Source organism: Anser brachyrhynchus (genome assembly GCF_964034855.1).
Source record: "Anser brachyrhynchus genome assembly, chromosome: 2".
In the NCBI taxonomy this organism is placed as follows: domain Eukaryota; kingdom Metazoa; phylum Chordata; class Aves; order Anseriformes; family Anatidae; genus Anser; species Anser brachyrhynchus.
In genome coordinates this window covers 133,646,638-133,664,963 of record NC_137695.1, presented here as the reverse complement: position 1 = coordinate 133,664,963, position 18,326 = coordinate 133,646,638, and the positions used below count along the sequence as shown (strand labels likewise).

At 35.1% G+C, this 18,326-nt stretch overlaps 2 protein-coding genes across 2 annotated transcripts in view; one reads left to right on the top strand and one right to left on the bottom strand.

Annotated features, from left to right (window-relative positions):
• Positions 1–18,326, top strand: part of LOC308190369 (uncharacterized protein) — an 87,599-nt gene that overhangs the window by 19,876 nt on the left and 49,397 nt on the right. The window lies entirely within an intron of this gene.
• Positions 86–17,619, bottom strand: ATP6V0D2 (ATPase H+ transporting V0 subunit d2). Its single transcript, XM_080581677.1, has 8 exons — positions 17,332–17,619; positions 11,527–11,698; positions 9,521–9,699; positions 7,671–7,750; positions 5,759–5,836; positions 2,461–2,637; positions 1,018–1,095; positions 86–482 (listed from the first exon to the last, which is right to left on the bottom strand). Exons 1-8 carry the CDS (start codon positions 17,459–17,461, stop codon positions 321–323), a joined length of 1,056 nt encoding a protein of 351 aa, XP_080437803.1. The 5' UTR covers positions 17,462–17,619; the 3' UTR covers positions 86–320.

Sequence of the window (18,326 nt, the reverse complement as noted above, 5' to 3'; positions counted from 1 at the left end):
TCAAAGTTAAGCATTAAAGAGCTTTACAAACATCTTTGGTATAAAACTTACTTCCACAAGAGAGAATGAATATGCATATAAGGCCTTTTCAGAGACTTTTTATTGATCTTTTAAATTAAAATGGGCACAAAAGCTATGAATGAGTCCATTAATATTTCCTGATACATATATCTATAATTATATTACTTTTTTGTCACACTGCTCTATAGAAGGAGAATCAGTAATACAGCTCAAAACATTAACTTTTAAAATAACATTTTTCTTCTTTTATATGAAATAATACTTCTTTTCAGGCACAGTGGGGTTATAAGTTCTCAGATTTAGAAAATTGGAATGTAGTTGTTAATTTTGGTTCTGTGTCTCTGAGAAATGCATTCAGCAATCCATACAATATTTCTGCATTCTTGTTCCTTTAACTTCACATAGGCATAAAATACTCCAAAATGAAACTGGTTATTGAATGCAAGCACATTCAGCTTTACCTGTGGAAAAGATTAAACAAGTATTATGATAAAATATTAAAGAAGGCAAATGGGATTTTTAAACAGGAGCTTTCATCATGAAAATTTCTACATAACTTTGCAATCATGACTGATTAGGAGACTCTTGAGTAGAAATATAATTGAAATGTCATCTCTGGTTATCTGTTTTGGTAACAGACTACAGCAGCATTACAGGCAAGTAAAAAGTAAAGGGCAGCGGTCAAATACGTTCTTCAGTAGACTATTCAAAGGAAATTTCACTAAGCATTTTACATGGTATGGGGTTCAAGTAGGCTATCAGGGTAACAGTTCTGTGGTTATTCTTCAAAAAAATGCCCTGGGATTTATTTTATTTAAAAAGATTAATCCTGTTTCATTTAATTGAAAAGTCGGCAGTCATAGAAATTCTGTTTTTGAATACAAAACTGAATGATGCAATATAGTAGAATCAAAAGCATAGTATCTCATTATTGTTTTAATTGTTATTCTAGGGGGGTAACTTACATTTTGATATTTTATGGTTAGAACCTCTTACCTCATGTTCAAAAAATGCATCTTCCAGTGTCTTTTCTCCAGCGTCACTCCCTACACCCTCAAACACAGCCTTGTATTCCTGAAAGCATAGACAACCACACAACAGAAGTAAGGTACTTTTGCATTCTGTGTATCACAGCTATCTTACTTTACTTTATTAATTAATCTACATTAAGTAATCTTTCTCTGTGGAACTCATGTATAGATTACAATTTTCTATAAATCAAAAGTTGAAAGCATATAGTCAACAAAAATAAATAGGAAAACAAAAAAAAAGGTGTTTGTTCTTGTGTTTCTTATTGCCATTTCCTACAGCTTAAAGTAATTTTCTGAAGGCACTAAAAGAGACTGACTGCAGAATGACACATGACCTTTCACTCCTTTGGATATAGAGTACTGAACTTCTTGTACAAATAGTATCCATCAGAGCCAGAGTTGTAAATGGAGCCAAAACCCTGAACTCTGATCCTCACATGGGTGATCGTTTTATTCCAGTAGTCAGCTGGATTTGCTTTATCTGCATTAATATTGTAATCCATCAGTCTGATATGTAACTGGAATATTCTGCACAGACATATTTGACTTTGTTCCTTATGTTTTACCTTTCTGTGTGTTTTGCTTCTCTGTGTGTTGGTTATGATTTTCCTATAAAGTAACAATGCAATATAGATCTAGTACAGTGGTTCCCAAATTCATCTAAACGTCCCACCTTCACATGAATATACTCAATCTGTACCACATTTGATATGGTGACGTACTTCTACCATTCTGCTTGTGCACAGGAACAGGTATGGAGAAATCAGTAGACTGTACATAATTTTGTTTGGTGTACCTACTTAGAGATAGGTTAAATATTAAAAGTAATCACAGTACCATAGCTAATTCACAGAGCAAATGTTCCATATTGGTTCATCTTTAATAGCAGTGCTAGCTGCATCAGTATTAATAACTCCATCTACTTCTTTGATTCAATCAGTGATTTAGAGAAAAAAATTAAGAACATCATTTTATTTTTACAGTACCCTAGCAATGAATCAGGTTTGCAGTCGTGTGGCATGAATTATTTTATCCTCTTGTTTTAAAATGACTTACGTTTTTGTGCCAAAATCAGGCAGCAGCTGTGAAGTGAACCTCATTTTGGGGAGGGTTAATGAAGTAAGAACAGTTTTGTTTATTATGATGTGATTTAGTGGTATTTAAACACTGCTGTAAGAAGAACTTTGTATTGCACTAGGATAATAAGTTACTCTATGTCTTTATATCAAAGGCCTTTGATTCAATATACTTATCTGTGGGATCTTTTGTATTTGTATCTTTGATGAATCCTTTATTCTTTCAAAAATGCTTTCAACTTATGTGAATTTTTGTTACGATTTTGTTGACATCAAGAGATGTTAAGTATTTTTATTTTCATTTTTTTGTTTTAAGAAATTAGATTACGTACTGCATAGTAATCTGCAACACACTTCACTTGCTCGTAGTCATCTGCATTGGCCAACAGGTGCAAGCCTTCTGGATACAGTTTTCCGCAGGTTGGATATAGCTTCTCTCTGTCATCTTTACTCAGCTCAGTGCCAAATGAATTAATGGTGATGATAAAAGCACGTCTGTCTGCCTCAAACTTAATGCATAAAATAAGGAATAAACAGGCATTATTAGAGATCTCAGTAAAAAATAACAGTTGTTTATTTGTTTGTTTGTTTTGTTTTTGTTTCATTTTCAGTAAGCTAAACTATGGAGGCTTAAAAAATGAAACTGTGATTTAGAAACGTCTTATTTTACAAATTGGAAATTCTAGTTTGCAAATACTCGTTAAATTTTAACTAGAAAGTCAAACAGTGTTTTGCAAGCACAGCTTTTATTCTGTGAATTTTGTACTGAAAATATCAACACTGCTACTTCCTCATTCCCCTACTCAGTTGACAAGTTGTTGACAAAAAATCTCCTCACACACCCTTTTGAAGTTATGAAATAATAGTCTTAGAAATAATAATAATATATTGAAAGGATCAAGGATCAATGGCACTGTTCCGGGATACCTCAAAGTGCTGCTGAGAGTAAAGGTTGAATGAAAAATTTGGAAAAAAATAGTTTCTGAATGCACATATTTAAAACAATGATTTAATTCTGTGGAGGAGGTTGTTTACCTGCGAAGTTAAAGTTTTCAAATGTTTCAAATAACAGTTATTTTTTAATACATAGAATCAAAGGCTGTATTTCTTATCCCAGGTTTAAAAGCCTATAGTATTTTCCCTGCAGCAGCAGACTGAAGGTCATTCGGATGACTAGATCTTGCATTGTTCTTTTCTACAAGGCAAAATTTGACCTGCCATACTTACAACATTAATTAAAAATATGGCAAATAAAAATAATCTTACCCAATTCTGTCTGATTTAAATCTGTTCTTTTGTCCTGAGATCTAAACTGACTATGGTTTTCTTTCTTCCCTTTATTATTATTTACCTTCACTTTTTAAGAACACGGAAGTGTTCACTCAGAAGTGTCTAAAAACTTCTGAGTGAAAATACAGCATATGCAGATTTTAGGCAGCTTGCAACTTTTCCTGTGCTGCGAACTTTTGAACTGTTTTGAGCAGAAAGGTACCCTTTTCTGTTGAAAAAGACTGACAAATGCCATTGCGACACTGTTCTACAAATTTAGCAGTGAAGCACATAAGTCCTACTCCTATGTACTGGAACACTTTGTAACAGGTACCCAGCTGCCCTTTGGCACTGACTTCAGAGTGAGGAAAATGAATAAACAATACAGAAATAATGAGAAGAAAATAAGTGTGCTTGAAAAGATTTCTAGCTAATGAGTAACAGGGCCAAATTTGACTTGCCTTATTAATACGAACAGGCATATCAGCCCTAGTGAAACTGTTTTGGAAGGATGAATGCTTTGCTTTTTTAACCTATTAAAGCCACGTAGAATTTAGCTGGTAGTTTTGTAATATTTTGTTGGAAAAACATGCTCAGAGGCAATTGCAACCAATGCTACCAGGTATGGGGCCTAATCCTGGGGTGGTTCCCAGCTTGAGAAAAATTGCAGAATCAGTCACATCCAGCCAGACCTCTCAACTCATCAAATTATTGGCACACAAGATTCTCTGTAGAGGGTAATGTCAGGATGCAGATAGTTATTCAATTACTTGGGCCTCTTCATTGCTGCAGGTGAGGGTGGAGTCACAGGATGACCATTTGCTAATTGCTTTGGTTTCCCTATGGAAAACTGAAGCTTTGTGTCTGCTACCTGAGTATTAGCAAGGCACCCTGAGAACAGGCCCAGCACTAGCTGCAGTGCAGTTTCTTGTCAGATTCAGGGTTAAATACGCAACATTTTTTGTCCAAAGAGAGATCACCAGTACTTTTAATGTGGTAGGTTGGCAATATGATGGTCAAGGAGTTGGGGATTTTAAAATAGAAAACTCATTTTGGCAGAATAAATAAAAAATATGCTTTGAATAACCAATTTTTGGCTTTTTGTAAACTCAACAATCTACCTTCACATTATTAAAGTAGAAAAGAAAATCTAGAGAAAAGTTTGCTGACTGACATTAGACAGAGATTTTAGAAGAGCTTATAAGGGACCAAACTGTTACCACTAGTATAAACAGAGTTTTACAATATGCTTAACCCAATGTTAGTTAATAATCTCTCAGCATGAATGTCGAACTAAAAATGAACTTTCTGCAAAATCTGAATCACTGAGAAATGTCTTTACCTCTGCCAACCAATCTCTTGATTTTTGTTTTTCAGAAAGGAATAGTCAAAATATTTAATTTCTGGACAATTCAACTTGATTAAGGATATTTTCTTTAGAAAGTAACCATAACATTATGAACTGGTAAAATAAAACATCAAATTGCATTGTCCTATTAGTATGTTATTTCATAAGATATAATTTAGGCTCATTCTTCCTTCAGGGATGAGCTCCCAGGGTTATTATCTCTCTCCAAAATGTAGACTTTTAGCATGAGGTCATAAAAGCTCAGTGAATTTTGTTCAGTCAATTTGCAGAGTACAAGTTTTGCTTACCCAGAAAAAAAAAAAAATAAAAAAAAGGAGCTGAAAGCTGAATGCTGAGAACTCAATTTTACGAGTGTGCCTCTTTTTTTACACGAACAGATATGAAAATATCATTCACTATTCTGCAGGTATTCTTTGGTGAGTAGGATCTTGTTGTACACCATGGAAAAAATAAGTGCTTAACTTTTCTGAGTTGAGACACAAATCCTGAAATGTTGGACTTTTCTGAATGCCACTCAACTATAACTTCAACCATTAATTTTAATAGAAGAGTAAATAAACATGACGGTGCCATGAAGTTTAAAAAATATTAATTCATTCATATACAGTAATGCAAGAATGTAGCTATACCAAATTTAATTTTGGTCTAGGAAATGTAAGAGCCCCCTTTTTATTTCTTTATTCTCTCTATATAATACAGAAATATGTTAAGGGGCAACAGTGTAAGATTAGTGAACCATTTTTTTTGTTCTGCTCTCAGTTATAGAAAACCATTAACTGAGGCTAACTCCTCCCTGGACTAGCTGTTTCTCAACTCAGGAGGTAAAATTCATTCTGGAATAAAGACTTCAGTACCTCTCAGCAATACAGTTATTATTCAAACATCTGACAAATAACTGCAAATGGAGAGAGAAGAAACAGGAAAAGCAAAGTGACTTAATTATAAAAGCATTTTGGAGTACTTTCGTGTACAATGAGTGAATTTTTTCTTACCTCAAGAATGGGTCTCATTATTTCTGCTGTAGTACCTCCTTGTTTTTCACAAAACTTATAGAACGCCTCAAGATAAGACTACAAAAAAGAAGAAGAGAAATATTTTAAATGCTCCTTAAGAAGTTGACCACATAGTCATGAATCTCATTTTCAAATACTTCCATTAACTTTGATAATTCTACCTATGAATTTAAATTCATTTATGTGCTTAATTACTTTGCTGGATTGAATAGTAAAATGCAAATATCATGTTCTTACAATATATATTTAAATGTTTTTAAAAGATGTTACAGAACAAATATTATGCTTTCTTTGCTCTCTTTTGCATTCATAAAGAATGAACTTCTTTAGCTCCATTGAGCTTCCACTGCATAATAAGCAGATGGCTGAAGGCAACTCTGCGTTTACAGTGTGGAGGAGGGGATTTGGGTATATGCCACGGCTGTTTGGCCAGCACTATGAGGATACACAAACTAATCCCTACTGCTCTACCCTTCAAAACCCTGGATTAGGACAGAACAGTGGACAAAGCTTCTGTAATAATGGTCTGCAGAACCCTCTGGTCTATTGAAGAGTCCCTCCTTTGCACCCATTTCAATACACCTGAGCAGGAAGGACCCCACATACCTCAGAAATGTTATTCCTCCTGCCTCCCCCTCTCTCAAAATACTGTCTTAAGGAACATTTATGTTATCAGAATGCATTTGCTACAACTCCACACAATCTTGTTGAAGGAAGCTGTCAGTAGCTATGCAATTAAGTGAATTTTAAGTAGAGATGTCTCGAGGCGGATTTGCTGCATGGGATTTTTAGTTAGATTCTGTATAGTTCTGATAATAGAGCTGAAACGTAATTGATCACATTGACAGCTGAAGCAGAGGAGAAAGGATATGTTAATAATTTAGAAGTGTTTGCAGAATGATCCCCCTGACACTTAGCAGAGTGAGAAGAAAAAATATAAATATTAGTTTTAATAAGTGTAAATTTGTGGTAATACAAATTTACCAATACAAATACAGGAAATAAGAATCAAATCTGTATATTATCAAACAGAAAGTGTCTGTTATTAGTAACTGATATTGTTAAGAATAATAGGAATTAGCAGAGTATTTAAGAATTAAATATCGTCTCGGGAATTTAAAAATATCATTTCTAAGTCAAACAGAATTTTTTTTTCTTTCCCCTTAATGCAATCAGATCACTTTAAGAATACTTCCTGCAGTCTGGGGCATCCACTGTGAAAGACAACAAAAAATCTGAAGAGAATGTGATGGGAGAAACCATTAATGGGATGAAATATGTATAGCCTTTAAAGACACCACCATAAAAGTATTGATCTGTGTGCTAATATTTGTAAAGTACCTTGAAAACACAAGGCACATGTTAGATGCATATCCTTATGGTAGTGTGTCGTAGCAATCCTAAATATAATTTTAAAAAGAATGAAAATTAAGCAAAAACATTAAGTAAAAAAATGCCATCTAGACTCAAAGCAATTAGACCTTTTTCAAATCACATTTACCTTTTATGAATAAAAATAAATGTTAGGCAAAAGCCTGCCTAGGATTATTTAGGAGCTAACAGTTCTGTGGCACTTGGTAGACAAAAGATTTATTCACAAACAAATGGATCTGGATATTAGCCTGACATCTAAAGCTTTTTCATTAATGAGATATTAAATTAGATTTTGGATGCAGACCTAAAATTTGAAATCTCTTCAAACACTGGAGTAGAAATCAGAGTAGCTGGATTTGATTCCTGGACTTGTCATCATCCAGGTGACCTTAGACAGCTTGCTCCATCTCACCACACTTCTGTTTCCCCATCCATAAACCAGGGTTAATGATACTGACCTCCTTTTCTAAAATGCTTTTAAAACCCCAAGTATTATTGTTATGTTGCAAGAACTTGCCTTGTACAGTTTGTTGCGCATTATTTCAATGTTCATTTCATCCAGGTCATTTTCAGACAAGCAGTCTTGAAAGAAAGCAGCTGAAAGCAGAATTTATTATATTGCAATATGAATGTACATGCTGGTAATATGCATCTCTTGTCTATTGCCATTCACCAGTGCATGAGCAAGGATCTGATATTTCTGTTGTATGAGACAGAATGATACACAGAGAAGAAGAGAAATCCTCTTGATTTTCTGCTTATCCTTGTACTCCCTCCTTTTTAATAAGAATCTGTTGTGAAGAGAATCAATCAGTGCAGCAGTCAGAGTCCACATCTCCAAAGACCATCAAACGGGAAATGTTAATGAAAGCCCTAATCTTCTCTGAAGTAGATGGTTTGGTCATTAGGGAGATTTCCCAGTGAGGAACAAGAAAGATAATTTTTGTCCTAAATCACACAGGTATTCTTCTGTTGTTAAGGAGAATCCTCTTTCCTAGTTTACCTCTTCCTCTTTGGATATGTTTGTCAGTGGGAGAAAGGAGGATGCAACTAGAAAGGGGCACATACTTTGACCTTGACCATCTGTGCTTCCAGGTCCTCTGAAGAACTGGCTAAAGAGCGAGCTTTTGAACAGGTAGTCAGGGGATGAAGTTCATTTATGTGTCTGGGCCACTTAAAAATGCTATATTAATAACTGGCAAAAGTTTTGGGGTCTTCTCCCTTGTACTCTCCCATCATCCAGCTGGGGGATGAAAGACATTAGGGGGCATAGCCCTGACAGTTTCCTTGAGTATCTGATTGTCCATGAATTTCTGTCATCTTCTTAAAAATCTGATAATGCTCAGTATTAAGCATAATAATAACTGATAATAACAACATTTGATAATAATAATAATTGATAATGCTCAGTAATTAAACATATATATGTATTAATTGGCAATAGATTAATTTTCAACAAGTTGAGTCTATTTTGTCTGCAACACCAATTGGTAAGGGATCTCTGTCTCTATTTCAGCCCACAAGTTCCTTTTTTGTCCATTTTTTCCCCCGTCCCAATGGAGGCAGAGAGAGAGCAAGCAGCTGAGTGGGAATCAGGCTTCTGTCTGTGGCCAACCCACAAACCCACCATACCTTCTTGAGCAGCAGAACCCTAAAACACACACAGAGTACTCAAGATGAGGGCACACAGTGCTTCCGTAGATGGTCAGATCCATTCAGATACATCTTATTCTCTGTACCCTTCCCAACAATGCCCCACAACTTGGTATTTCTTTGTTTGTTTGTTTGTGTTGGCTACTGCAGCACATTGAGGAGAATTTCATCCAATTTTCAGAATGTGAAGTTCCCAGCCCTGGCTCTATTTTGCCTTTAGAATTATTCCTTCAGGATGGGATTGTCTGTGTGCTTGAATAATGTCCAAATCCTCAGGAGAGAGATTCTAGGTTATACCACAACATCTAATATTTATTAGTAACTGTCTGTTTCTTGATCCTTAGTGGGGGATAGGCAAGATTTTATCTTACATTTTTTAATTATAGATGCAGGTGTTGAAATAAAAATGTAGATGCTCTAAATCAATGGCTACTTTGGGTATAAAAGATATCCATTACTCTTCTTGAGTAGCATGTTTTCTTTGTGTCTGCTATCAAGGCTGATACAGAAGCTGTTAATAAATGTTACCAGAAAAAGTCCTGAGCACCACTTCAGAAGTGCTTGTTCCAGTTTCATCAGCCAATTATTTAAACATTTTTTGTTACCAAAGCACAGCATACCCAGTGGAAAAAATGCTACTCGATCTCAGATGTTCTCAAGTATACAAAATTAGTAGTTTTAAGAAGCAAATAAGAAGTAATTTGGTATTCCTACCTAATGGTGTGTCAACCAAAATTGCATTGAAGAGCTCTGTGGGGTTTGAGGCAATGCTGACTGCTTCCATTTGCTCAAAACTCCCCAGTGGATGGCACTTGGGTACCAGTTCAGCTATGGGTCGCTGATGTAATGTGCCAGTTATTAAAAGAATTACGTTGTCAATCATGTAGCTGTATCTGTATTTGAAATAAAAAGTAAAATAAATGAACATTAGCTTTATGATGAATTTTGGTTTGAAAAAGTACAAAAGCAAGATTTTTGAAAATTAGTAAAAGCACTAAAGTCAGAAATGACCACGGTATTTGCAGGTATTTATATTCACTCTTTATCAATGTCTCATTTATCAAAAACAAACAGAAGTTTTAAAATTGCAAGTAGGCAACACAATTTTTGGTTTAAACCACATGATGACTGGTTTGCAAAAAAGACATTTTTAAAGAAGGGGAAACTGAAACATGAGTATAATAAGCATAGCAGCTGTGAAATGTGGGTTTGATATATGTGACAATGCATGGTATTGAAAAGTAAATCACCTGAGCTAACGGCTTCTATAGTTTGGGATTTTGCACTAAAACTGCAGAGTTCATGCAGATGGACCAGTCTTAGGCTTTCTTCTCACTCAGCTTTAAACATCCTCTCAGGAGAAAACTATGAACAGAGTCTCACAGATTTCTTATTTATTGCTAAAAGTTTTCAGTAGAAGTTTTCTATAGGCTTCTTACTAGTTTTGCTGTTGGAGACTGGTAAGAGTTTCATCAGTGACTCAGAAATGGAAATGTGAAAGCTATTCCCTTGGGATGCTTATAACAAGGATGCCAGTCTTCAGCTTGTGCTGTAGGTTCAAAACACAGCTAGCAACATACAGAGATTACTATGATCTCACACAAAATCTGTGACAGAGCTCAAGGATCTGGTGATACATAGTTCAGTGATGCAATGGTTTTGTTAAATATCTTAAACTAATGTCTCCTTTATCACAAAACAACAGCATACAGAGTGTATGCACACATGTACATATGCATGTCAATCAGTATAAGAAAAGAGCTGCCATAATTTTCATATTTTCACTTTCATTTCTCTGAAGCAAAACCTAAACATTGTATACCAATAGGTTGTAGCTGTCTGTCCCAGGGCAGTCTCTAAGATCCTGTTGATATAACAACCTAAAACTGATTAGTCACACTTGAACAAAAAAATAAGAATACTGATACTTTATTTTACTGTTATGATAAAAATATTCCTTGAAAGTAAGACGAACAGTCTTGTGATCTTGTCAGAATACATTAAAAAGATAAGACCAAGGGGAGTAAACAGTTAAGTAAAATATTCTAGTGACATTTCACTAATCCGTGTTGTTATACTGTTATAAAGCAGAACCCCATTCTTTCCTTAAGGTTAAGTCATTTATTTACAAGTTTTGTCTGTTTATAACTGCATAGAGATCAGAACTTTCTCTTCATCTGACATCAAACGGCACTTGTGCTTTTAAACAAAGCCACTTGGATCTAAGTATCTTGCTACATACAACATAAAGTTGTTCTGGTTTTAATGTTCAAATGGTATAAAAAGTATGGTGGGTATACGATGTGTAGTCTTTAAACAAAATCTAGAATTTGCCACATGCCTAGGAATTAAATCACTGGATATCATGAAATTGTTCATCTTTCATGAGTCACCCCCACAAACTTATTTTTGCAAGTTCTCTGACTTAAATGACATTTGAAAATAATAATAGTTTTTTCTCAATCTCCACCACCCCTCTAGGCTCTGTACGCAGTAAAAATCTGCTTTTCTTGTGTTCTTTAAAATAAGTAGTTGCAAAGACAACAAATACTTTCAGAACAGATATTAGAAAATAAGGTATGTATATTGCAGTATCAAAGTAATTTCACTATTTTTGAAATTTAATGTAAATTCCACTAAGATGCATTTACATTGTTTTAACCTGAAGCTGTGGTTTTGCTTTGAGTCTATAATTTAAGCAATGTGGTAACATTACTTACGTGATAAAATTCAGAAAAGTTGCGAGTGGTTCAAAAGCATGGTTTCTAAAGTAATGAAATTCTGTGAGTAGCTTTGTTTTCAGTTTATCATCAATGGTGGAAATAGTGAGAGGGCCAGGTTCATTAGCCAAGAAGTTGCCATAGTCTGTAGTCTGTAGATGTAACTTTAGATCTGAAATTAGATTCAAGGAAGATCATGAAAATAAACTGCCATTATATTGTCTACAAATCAAATCAAACAATATTTAAAATGTTTAAAATGTTCCTTTGTAATGTTATATTTTCATATGAAGGGTCTGATCATACAGAAGATTTTACCACAGATGATACAGAGTAAATGCATAATTACTGCAAATTTATACTGCCTTCTCCAAGTAAGACTCATTGCTACAAGAAACCACAAGTAGTTTACACCTTTGCCATAAGTTTTACTCGTAAATTTAATTTACAGTCACAACAAGCTCAGTGTCAATTACTGCTGTCTCTCACCTCTTCCCAGTTCAATGTTTTGATTTCACAGATTTATTCAGGGCACCAGTATTGAATCATTATAATGTGTCAGTTTTGTCTCCTGTGATAGGGTGGACTGTTATGTATCAAAAAGAATCATCCTGTAACTTTGTTAAGATCTTCAATTTTCATGTGAAACGTTTAAGTCTCATGTAAGACTATAATCTCATGTAATCAAGCTGCCTGAAGAAAATGAGAGAACACATCTTGCCTGGCTCAGACTCCGGTCTCCAAATGAGGTCTGCAGGAGAGTGCTTGAAAGGGCACAGTTACCCTCCCTTAGCATTTCTGTTTTGGCTTTGCCTGATTTATGGCTGCTATTAACAGATCCTAAGAAGCTGTTCCAGAAACTTGGGTTATTGTGACATTCTGCCAGGGCTCCCACCATGGTAACTGGAGAAAATGGGTTGATTAGACAGCAAAGTTGAAAGAATCTTTTATAATATCAAAGAATTAATTTGATAAGTTTCCTCTGCTAGCTATTTTCTACCATGAAGCAAAAGTAAAGATGTGAACCAGTTCTTAGTGTTCAAAGCAGTTTAACACTTCCTTTTAGAAAAGGCCCTGCTATATTGTGTAATTATGTTCAAATGCTTTATTAAAAGTACCATAAATTATAGATTGAGATAATGTTATAAGGCTTTAGCATTTATAATTATTAGATTTCCATAAAAAAAGTGAAATGATATTTAGGGAAATGAATAGCAACACTCCCACTGACTGAATTAAGGGTGTGTCTACAAGAGAATTTAATATGCATTAACAAGGTGTGCATTTGTCAGTAGAGTAGCTACCCTTTCCTAACTCCCCGCATGCATATCTTCTTAGTATGCCTACACTGAGACTTAATGCAAAAGAACTAGTGCATTGCAATTCTGACTCCTAAGTCTAGCACTAACACTACAAGATAGATAACCCTTAGAGTTTTTTTCGTGAGTTTTGCTGGCACTACAGCTCACTCCAGTGACTACATCAATGCACTGTTTTGGATAGGACAGTGTTGCTCAGCTAGCACTCTAGAACTGGTAGCATTTCTCTAGATTTTCCTGCATGAGATTGAAGTCATGCTGTCAGTTTAAACTAATTGATTCTTAAAATAATATAGGTCATCACAGAACTGTTAATGAAAGAGAGCACTGGGGAGTTGTTTTTTCAATCATCAGAGCCATATACCAGGAAATAGTCATAGTTTCAGTACAGGTTTCTATCCAGGAAGAAGAAAAAGAATCCAAATATGAAAAAAGGAAAATTACTTTATTCAAGAGAAAGATAAGAAAGGAGAGAAACAAAAATGCAGATTTATGACTAGAAATTTATCTAAATATTTAAGACCAACTTAAAAACAAACCAAAACAAAAAACAATACAATAATATTTTCATATAACTGCTACATTTCCTCTGCAAACTGATAATTTTTACTTTCTCTGTACTGCAAAGAAGGTAAAAATACTCGGTGTACGGTGCGATTACAATACACTACCTCATTACATGCAGAGAGCCAAAATCTAGCTTTCCTCAAATCCTTTCCAAATGAACCAGATACCTACCCTGAGTCACACTCTGTAAATGCATTCTGGACACAGTGGTTTCCAGGAGCTTAGTACCTAAAGCAGACTGCAAAACTCAAATATCAACCCCAAGTATTGACCATTCTGAAATATGTTTAGTATAATGTGATGAACAGAAACCAAAACCAACCTACTGTGTGTAGTGTGTTTCTGACAAGACTGGGATTGTCTGCCTTGGTTCTCTTATTGTCTGAGTGGTTTCAGAATCTCCACCAAATCGCAAGGTATAAAAAAATATTAGCCATAACACATGATATAGTCCTACCTGGCTCTCAAAATTATGGAGGAAATACTATGGCCAGGAATATTGGATGAATGACCCTGTCACTTCCATGGCCTATTTTAGAGAAATATTTCTTATACCCAATTTAATAAATTCCAGCATGCATACTGTATGTAAAAAACAGTAGTCAACCTTATGCCATAGCCTTGGCCAGAACAATTGAGAAAATAATAATCAACAAGCTCCAATCATATAAATCAGGATCATAAATCAGAATCAGAGTTCACACCATGGCAGAGAGAGGCTAGTTTAAGATGAGTGTGGTTAAAACACAAAGAAAGAGTACTGGAAGAAGTTGAACCAAGCATTAGTCTGGTCTCTAAGCATCAAGAACACAGAGTCTTGTGTGACTCCTCACTTTAATAGCCAGCTACCATCACTTTTCATTTACAGTTATTTCAGCTGCTGCATGCTGGTGTTCCAGCACTGGCAAGTTGTGAACTTATTTCATTGGTGGGAGCAGAGCTGGACTGCTTATCCTTCTTTGACCTAGTCTCCCTTCTAGAGAGCAGCACTCTTTCCATCACACAAGGAATCAAGGAAAGAACAAAGCACTGAATGTAAAACCTCACATATTCTGCCTCAGTGCCAGCAGTGTTGCTCTGGGGATCCCATTCCCCCGAGACAGATGATGCTGTAGGGCCAGACTGGTAGCATGCCGTGTTGCAGAGGTTCCAGCCAGTCTTGCAGACCACAAGGTAGCTCCATGAAAATGATAATAATTCATACAAGCCCAAAAGGATGTTTAAATTCAGCTGAAGGGCACTTCTCCTCTCTGTGTGGCCCTGAATTGAGAGGACGTAATGCTAACTTAAGCCACTTAGCAACCTCTTTTTAACTTTCCCTTTCACTTTTCTATGTACCCTGTTATTGCCAAGCAGATGTAAAGCTCTAACCCATGTTTTTTGTTTGTGGTTCTTCTGTGTTGGCATTATGGTTTCTCCTCCAGAGATATCAGAACCACTTTGAAATTAAAAGATCTTTTTGATTCTATTTATGGGTTACTTGGGGTGGTTTTGATTTTGTTTCTGCTTGTTGGTTTTAGCATATTTATAATATTTTTAACTTATGCCACTTTTTGTGGTCTGGTACAATGCCACAGAATGCACAGTGGTGTAAATTTATTACCTTTGAATGTGAATACATGAATTGAAGGCATTATAGGACAAGCAAGGTAGTACTACAGCACAAATGCATATGCTGGATCCAGCTCCATTTTCTGTAAGATAAGGGTCTGCTTTTGGTGTACTGTACACTTGTGATTCAGCTTCAGTACTAGAGCATCATTTACGTGCAGAGAGGTTTGTATAATTAACCCCATTTACAAATCCAATATTTCTCTTATTTTCATTTTAAATAGTATGCTTGGTAGATAACTGACGGCAACCTGATAAAAAATAAAAATCTTTTTCTACAAGTAGAAAAATGCTACAGTGGAGATAGTGATGTTCTGAAGCTGATTAGGAAAAAAAAAAAAAAAGGAAGTGATAGAGGGTACTAAAGATATTCTTGTAGGCAGCTTGATGAAGGCTGTTCTTGCTGTAGCTGAAATGCATTTACATTCTAAAACTGAATGAACATTAGAAAGAAGGTTCAAAAGTAAAAAAGTTGCTGTTCTTTCTACTGTAAGTCTTACTTAAGAAATGATGTCACCTCTCTGTTGTGATCTTCCCATAAGGAACAGGGCACACTCTTAATAAAGGTTCAGATATCTCAGTAATGTTTAAAAACTACTCCCTGGTTGTAAATATCTTTCTTGTAAAATCACTAAAAATGTAAATAATTTCTAACCATTCTTGTGTCTCTTGAACAGGAGCAAGAATTCTTTTGGAAAGGGTGAGGAAAATATTATTTCCTTGTATATTTTGAAAAATATTTAAACTTGTCTATTTTTTATCTTATTCAGAAATAGCCAGGATTTTATTTTATTTTTCTCATGGAGCCTTTGGTGACATCATCTCCTGAGTTCCTCTGCGGAGAAAAATGGAGTAAGAACAAGGTTTAATGATTCCATCATTGTCTTTCCTGTCCTTTACAGATGTCTGAATCTCTATTAGCTTTTCCTAAACCATGTGTAAACTCATGGAGCAGGACCATTCAATTTAAGCAGTTAAATGCAATATCTGTAGAGTCCTTAATTTTCATAGATCATACACTGCTGGTTTTGTCCAGCTGACATAAAGAATATATTTCAGTTCTCAGAGTAAGTGTAAGTAAGTGTTTACATGTGTTCTGTGTGTCCAAACTGCCACTGTATGAAATGAAGAGCTGATGCAGCTCTCCAGCTTATCAACTGGAGTAGGCACATGCACTTGGTCAGTTCAACAGTTTCTAGATCCCATTGACTGTACTAAAAAATCTCTTTAACTACGAGAGGATTTTTTTCCAGCTGACAGCTAAATACCTACATCTACCTATTTAAATGCAGCTCTTTTAATCTGCAAGATTAATGGTGTGCAACCTTCCCAGGCTTATACTGTAACAGTTTAGACAGCCTCAAGACTCTGATGCATGTGGGAGTCATCACGTTCTTCACTTCTCATTTCCTCAACTCTATCACTGCATAGACAAAGCAGCTGAAAACAGAATGAGCTTATTAATTCTTGTTGTTCCTTTTTCAAATGAATCTAATATACTCCACATTATAGATGAGATTTCAGTATACAGTCAGCTTTTGTTTGGGGTCAAGGAAATAAATTTATGTTCCTTTAGAAAGGTGAATTTTTCTGTTGCCTTTTTGTCTTGCCAAGTGTCCAAAGGTACGTCATATGATTTTTTGTACAAGTCTGTCTTCATCAGGCTGTGACCAGTCTTGGCCACGGAAAGCTGCTTTGGAAACTACTGTGTGTTCTTTTATTACTGTGGCAAAGTCACCTTGAAAAAAAAAAAACAACTTTTTTTTTTTTTTTTTAAGCTTGAGAATATTTCAGTTTTCTACCTTTGTGACATCTAGTTTTCTCTTTGTGGTAAGCAAAATGTCCTTGACTGCCCTAGAACTCATGAAGTAATAAAGTACTGAAATTATATCCTATATCTTTTATAGAGAAATTCAGTGCTGAATGGTAAGCTTTTAATAACATTTTGCAAACTATTTTGTCCAACTGAAATGTTACAAAACTTCCATACTTTTGTAGTCCTGTACAATGGTTAACATATGTGAGATTACCAATGACCATAGGAAGTCTGTGAATGAGATTTCCAAGATTTATCAGTAAACTAGAAAACCCCATCATCTGGACCACTTTGCAAATCACAGTCTGTACAATCCTAGGGTAATTTCAATGGAAATTCATTAGCTTAAATATGAGAACAGTTCTTAAAGGAAATCAGGGTTATGTCTGGCTTTTAAGATAAGGCTGTCAATACTTCAGTCTTCTACCTTCCATTCTTCAAAGGCCCAAGCAACAGTATTTCTTCCTAAATAAAATAATCCAGTGGACTTACCTTCTAGTGTCTCGCACTGTGCTAAATTGACATAGTCTGCACTTGTCAAGATCCCAGCTTTGAACCCTCGGACCAGACCCTCCAAGTAGCCATGGTCCACATTGAAGTAAAATTCTGAGTATCCTGGCATGGAGAAAAGGAGATTGGAGCTTTCTGTTGGATTCTTGATGGTACTGAGTATTTGCCACCAACTGTTTTCCTCCTCTTTGGAAGGAGTGACAAATAGTCACTGTTTTCCTGCCAGCCTATGATTGTGTTTTACCAACTAGTTTCTTCCTGTTTCTTGCTCCAAGTATATATAGTTCCAGTATAGTTGGTGCTTACACAACAGCCAGCCAGCAAATCCAACTCCCTCCTGTCAGAGCCAGAAAATGAATCTATTATTGTTGAAAGAGAAGCCAAAAAGGGAGCATGAGATTTAACCTTTGATTGCAAGAATGCTCTGTACTGACTGGAAAATAAAAAGCTTATTAAAAAGCTTGATAGCATTTTCATATTTCTTAAATATGAAACAAACAGAAAGTTATCTGTGAATATATATTGAATATTTCCACACTAATATGGTCAACTGCAGTAGACCACAGAAAAAGTATCTCATAAACTATTAATGTAACTTAAATGCTTTTTAAGTATCTGTGTATGCCTTTTTATTTCTGACTACTCAAAATTTTCTACTGCCCATCACTATTGATAAATATGTATATAAATTATAAGAGTCTTATAATAATTACTGTGAACATTAGATCATGACCATAGGTGCTAGATAAGTGAAAGGTCTTTGAAAGGTTCAATTTTCATTAACCTTAAACATTAACACTTAAAGTGGATATCCAGAATTTATCTCAAAACCATAATTTGTCAAAGATCAAGTCAAAATACTCTGGTTATATTCACCAAGATGTGGAAATAACTCATATTTTTTCCTCTTACAAAATAAAAGATTGGAAAAATAAGAATCTTGATTTTAGTAATGCAAATTTAGGGCCTTTGTAGAC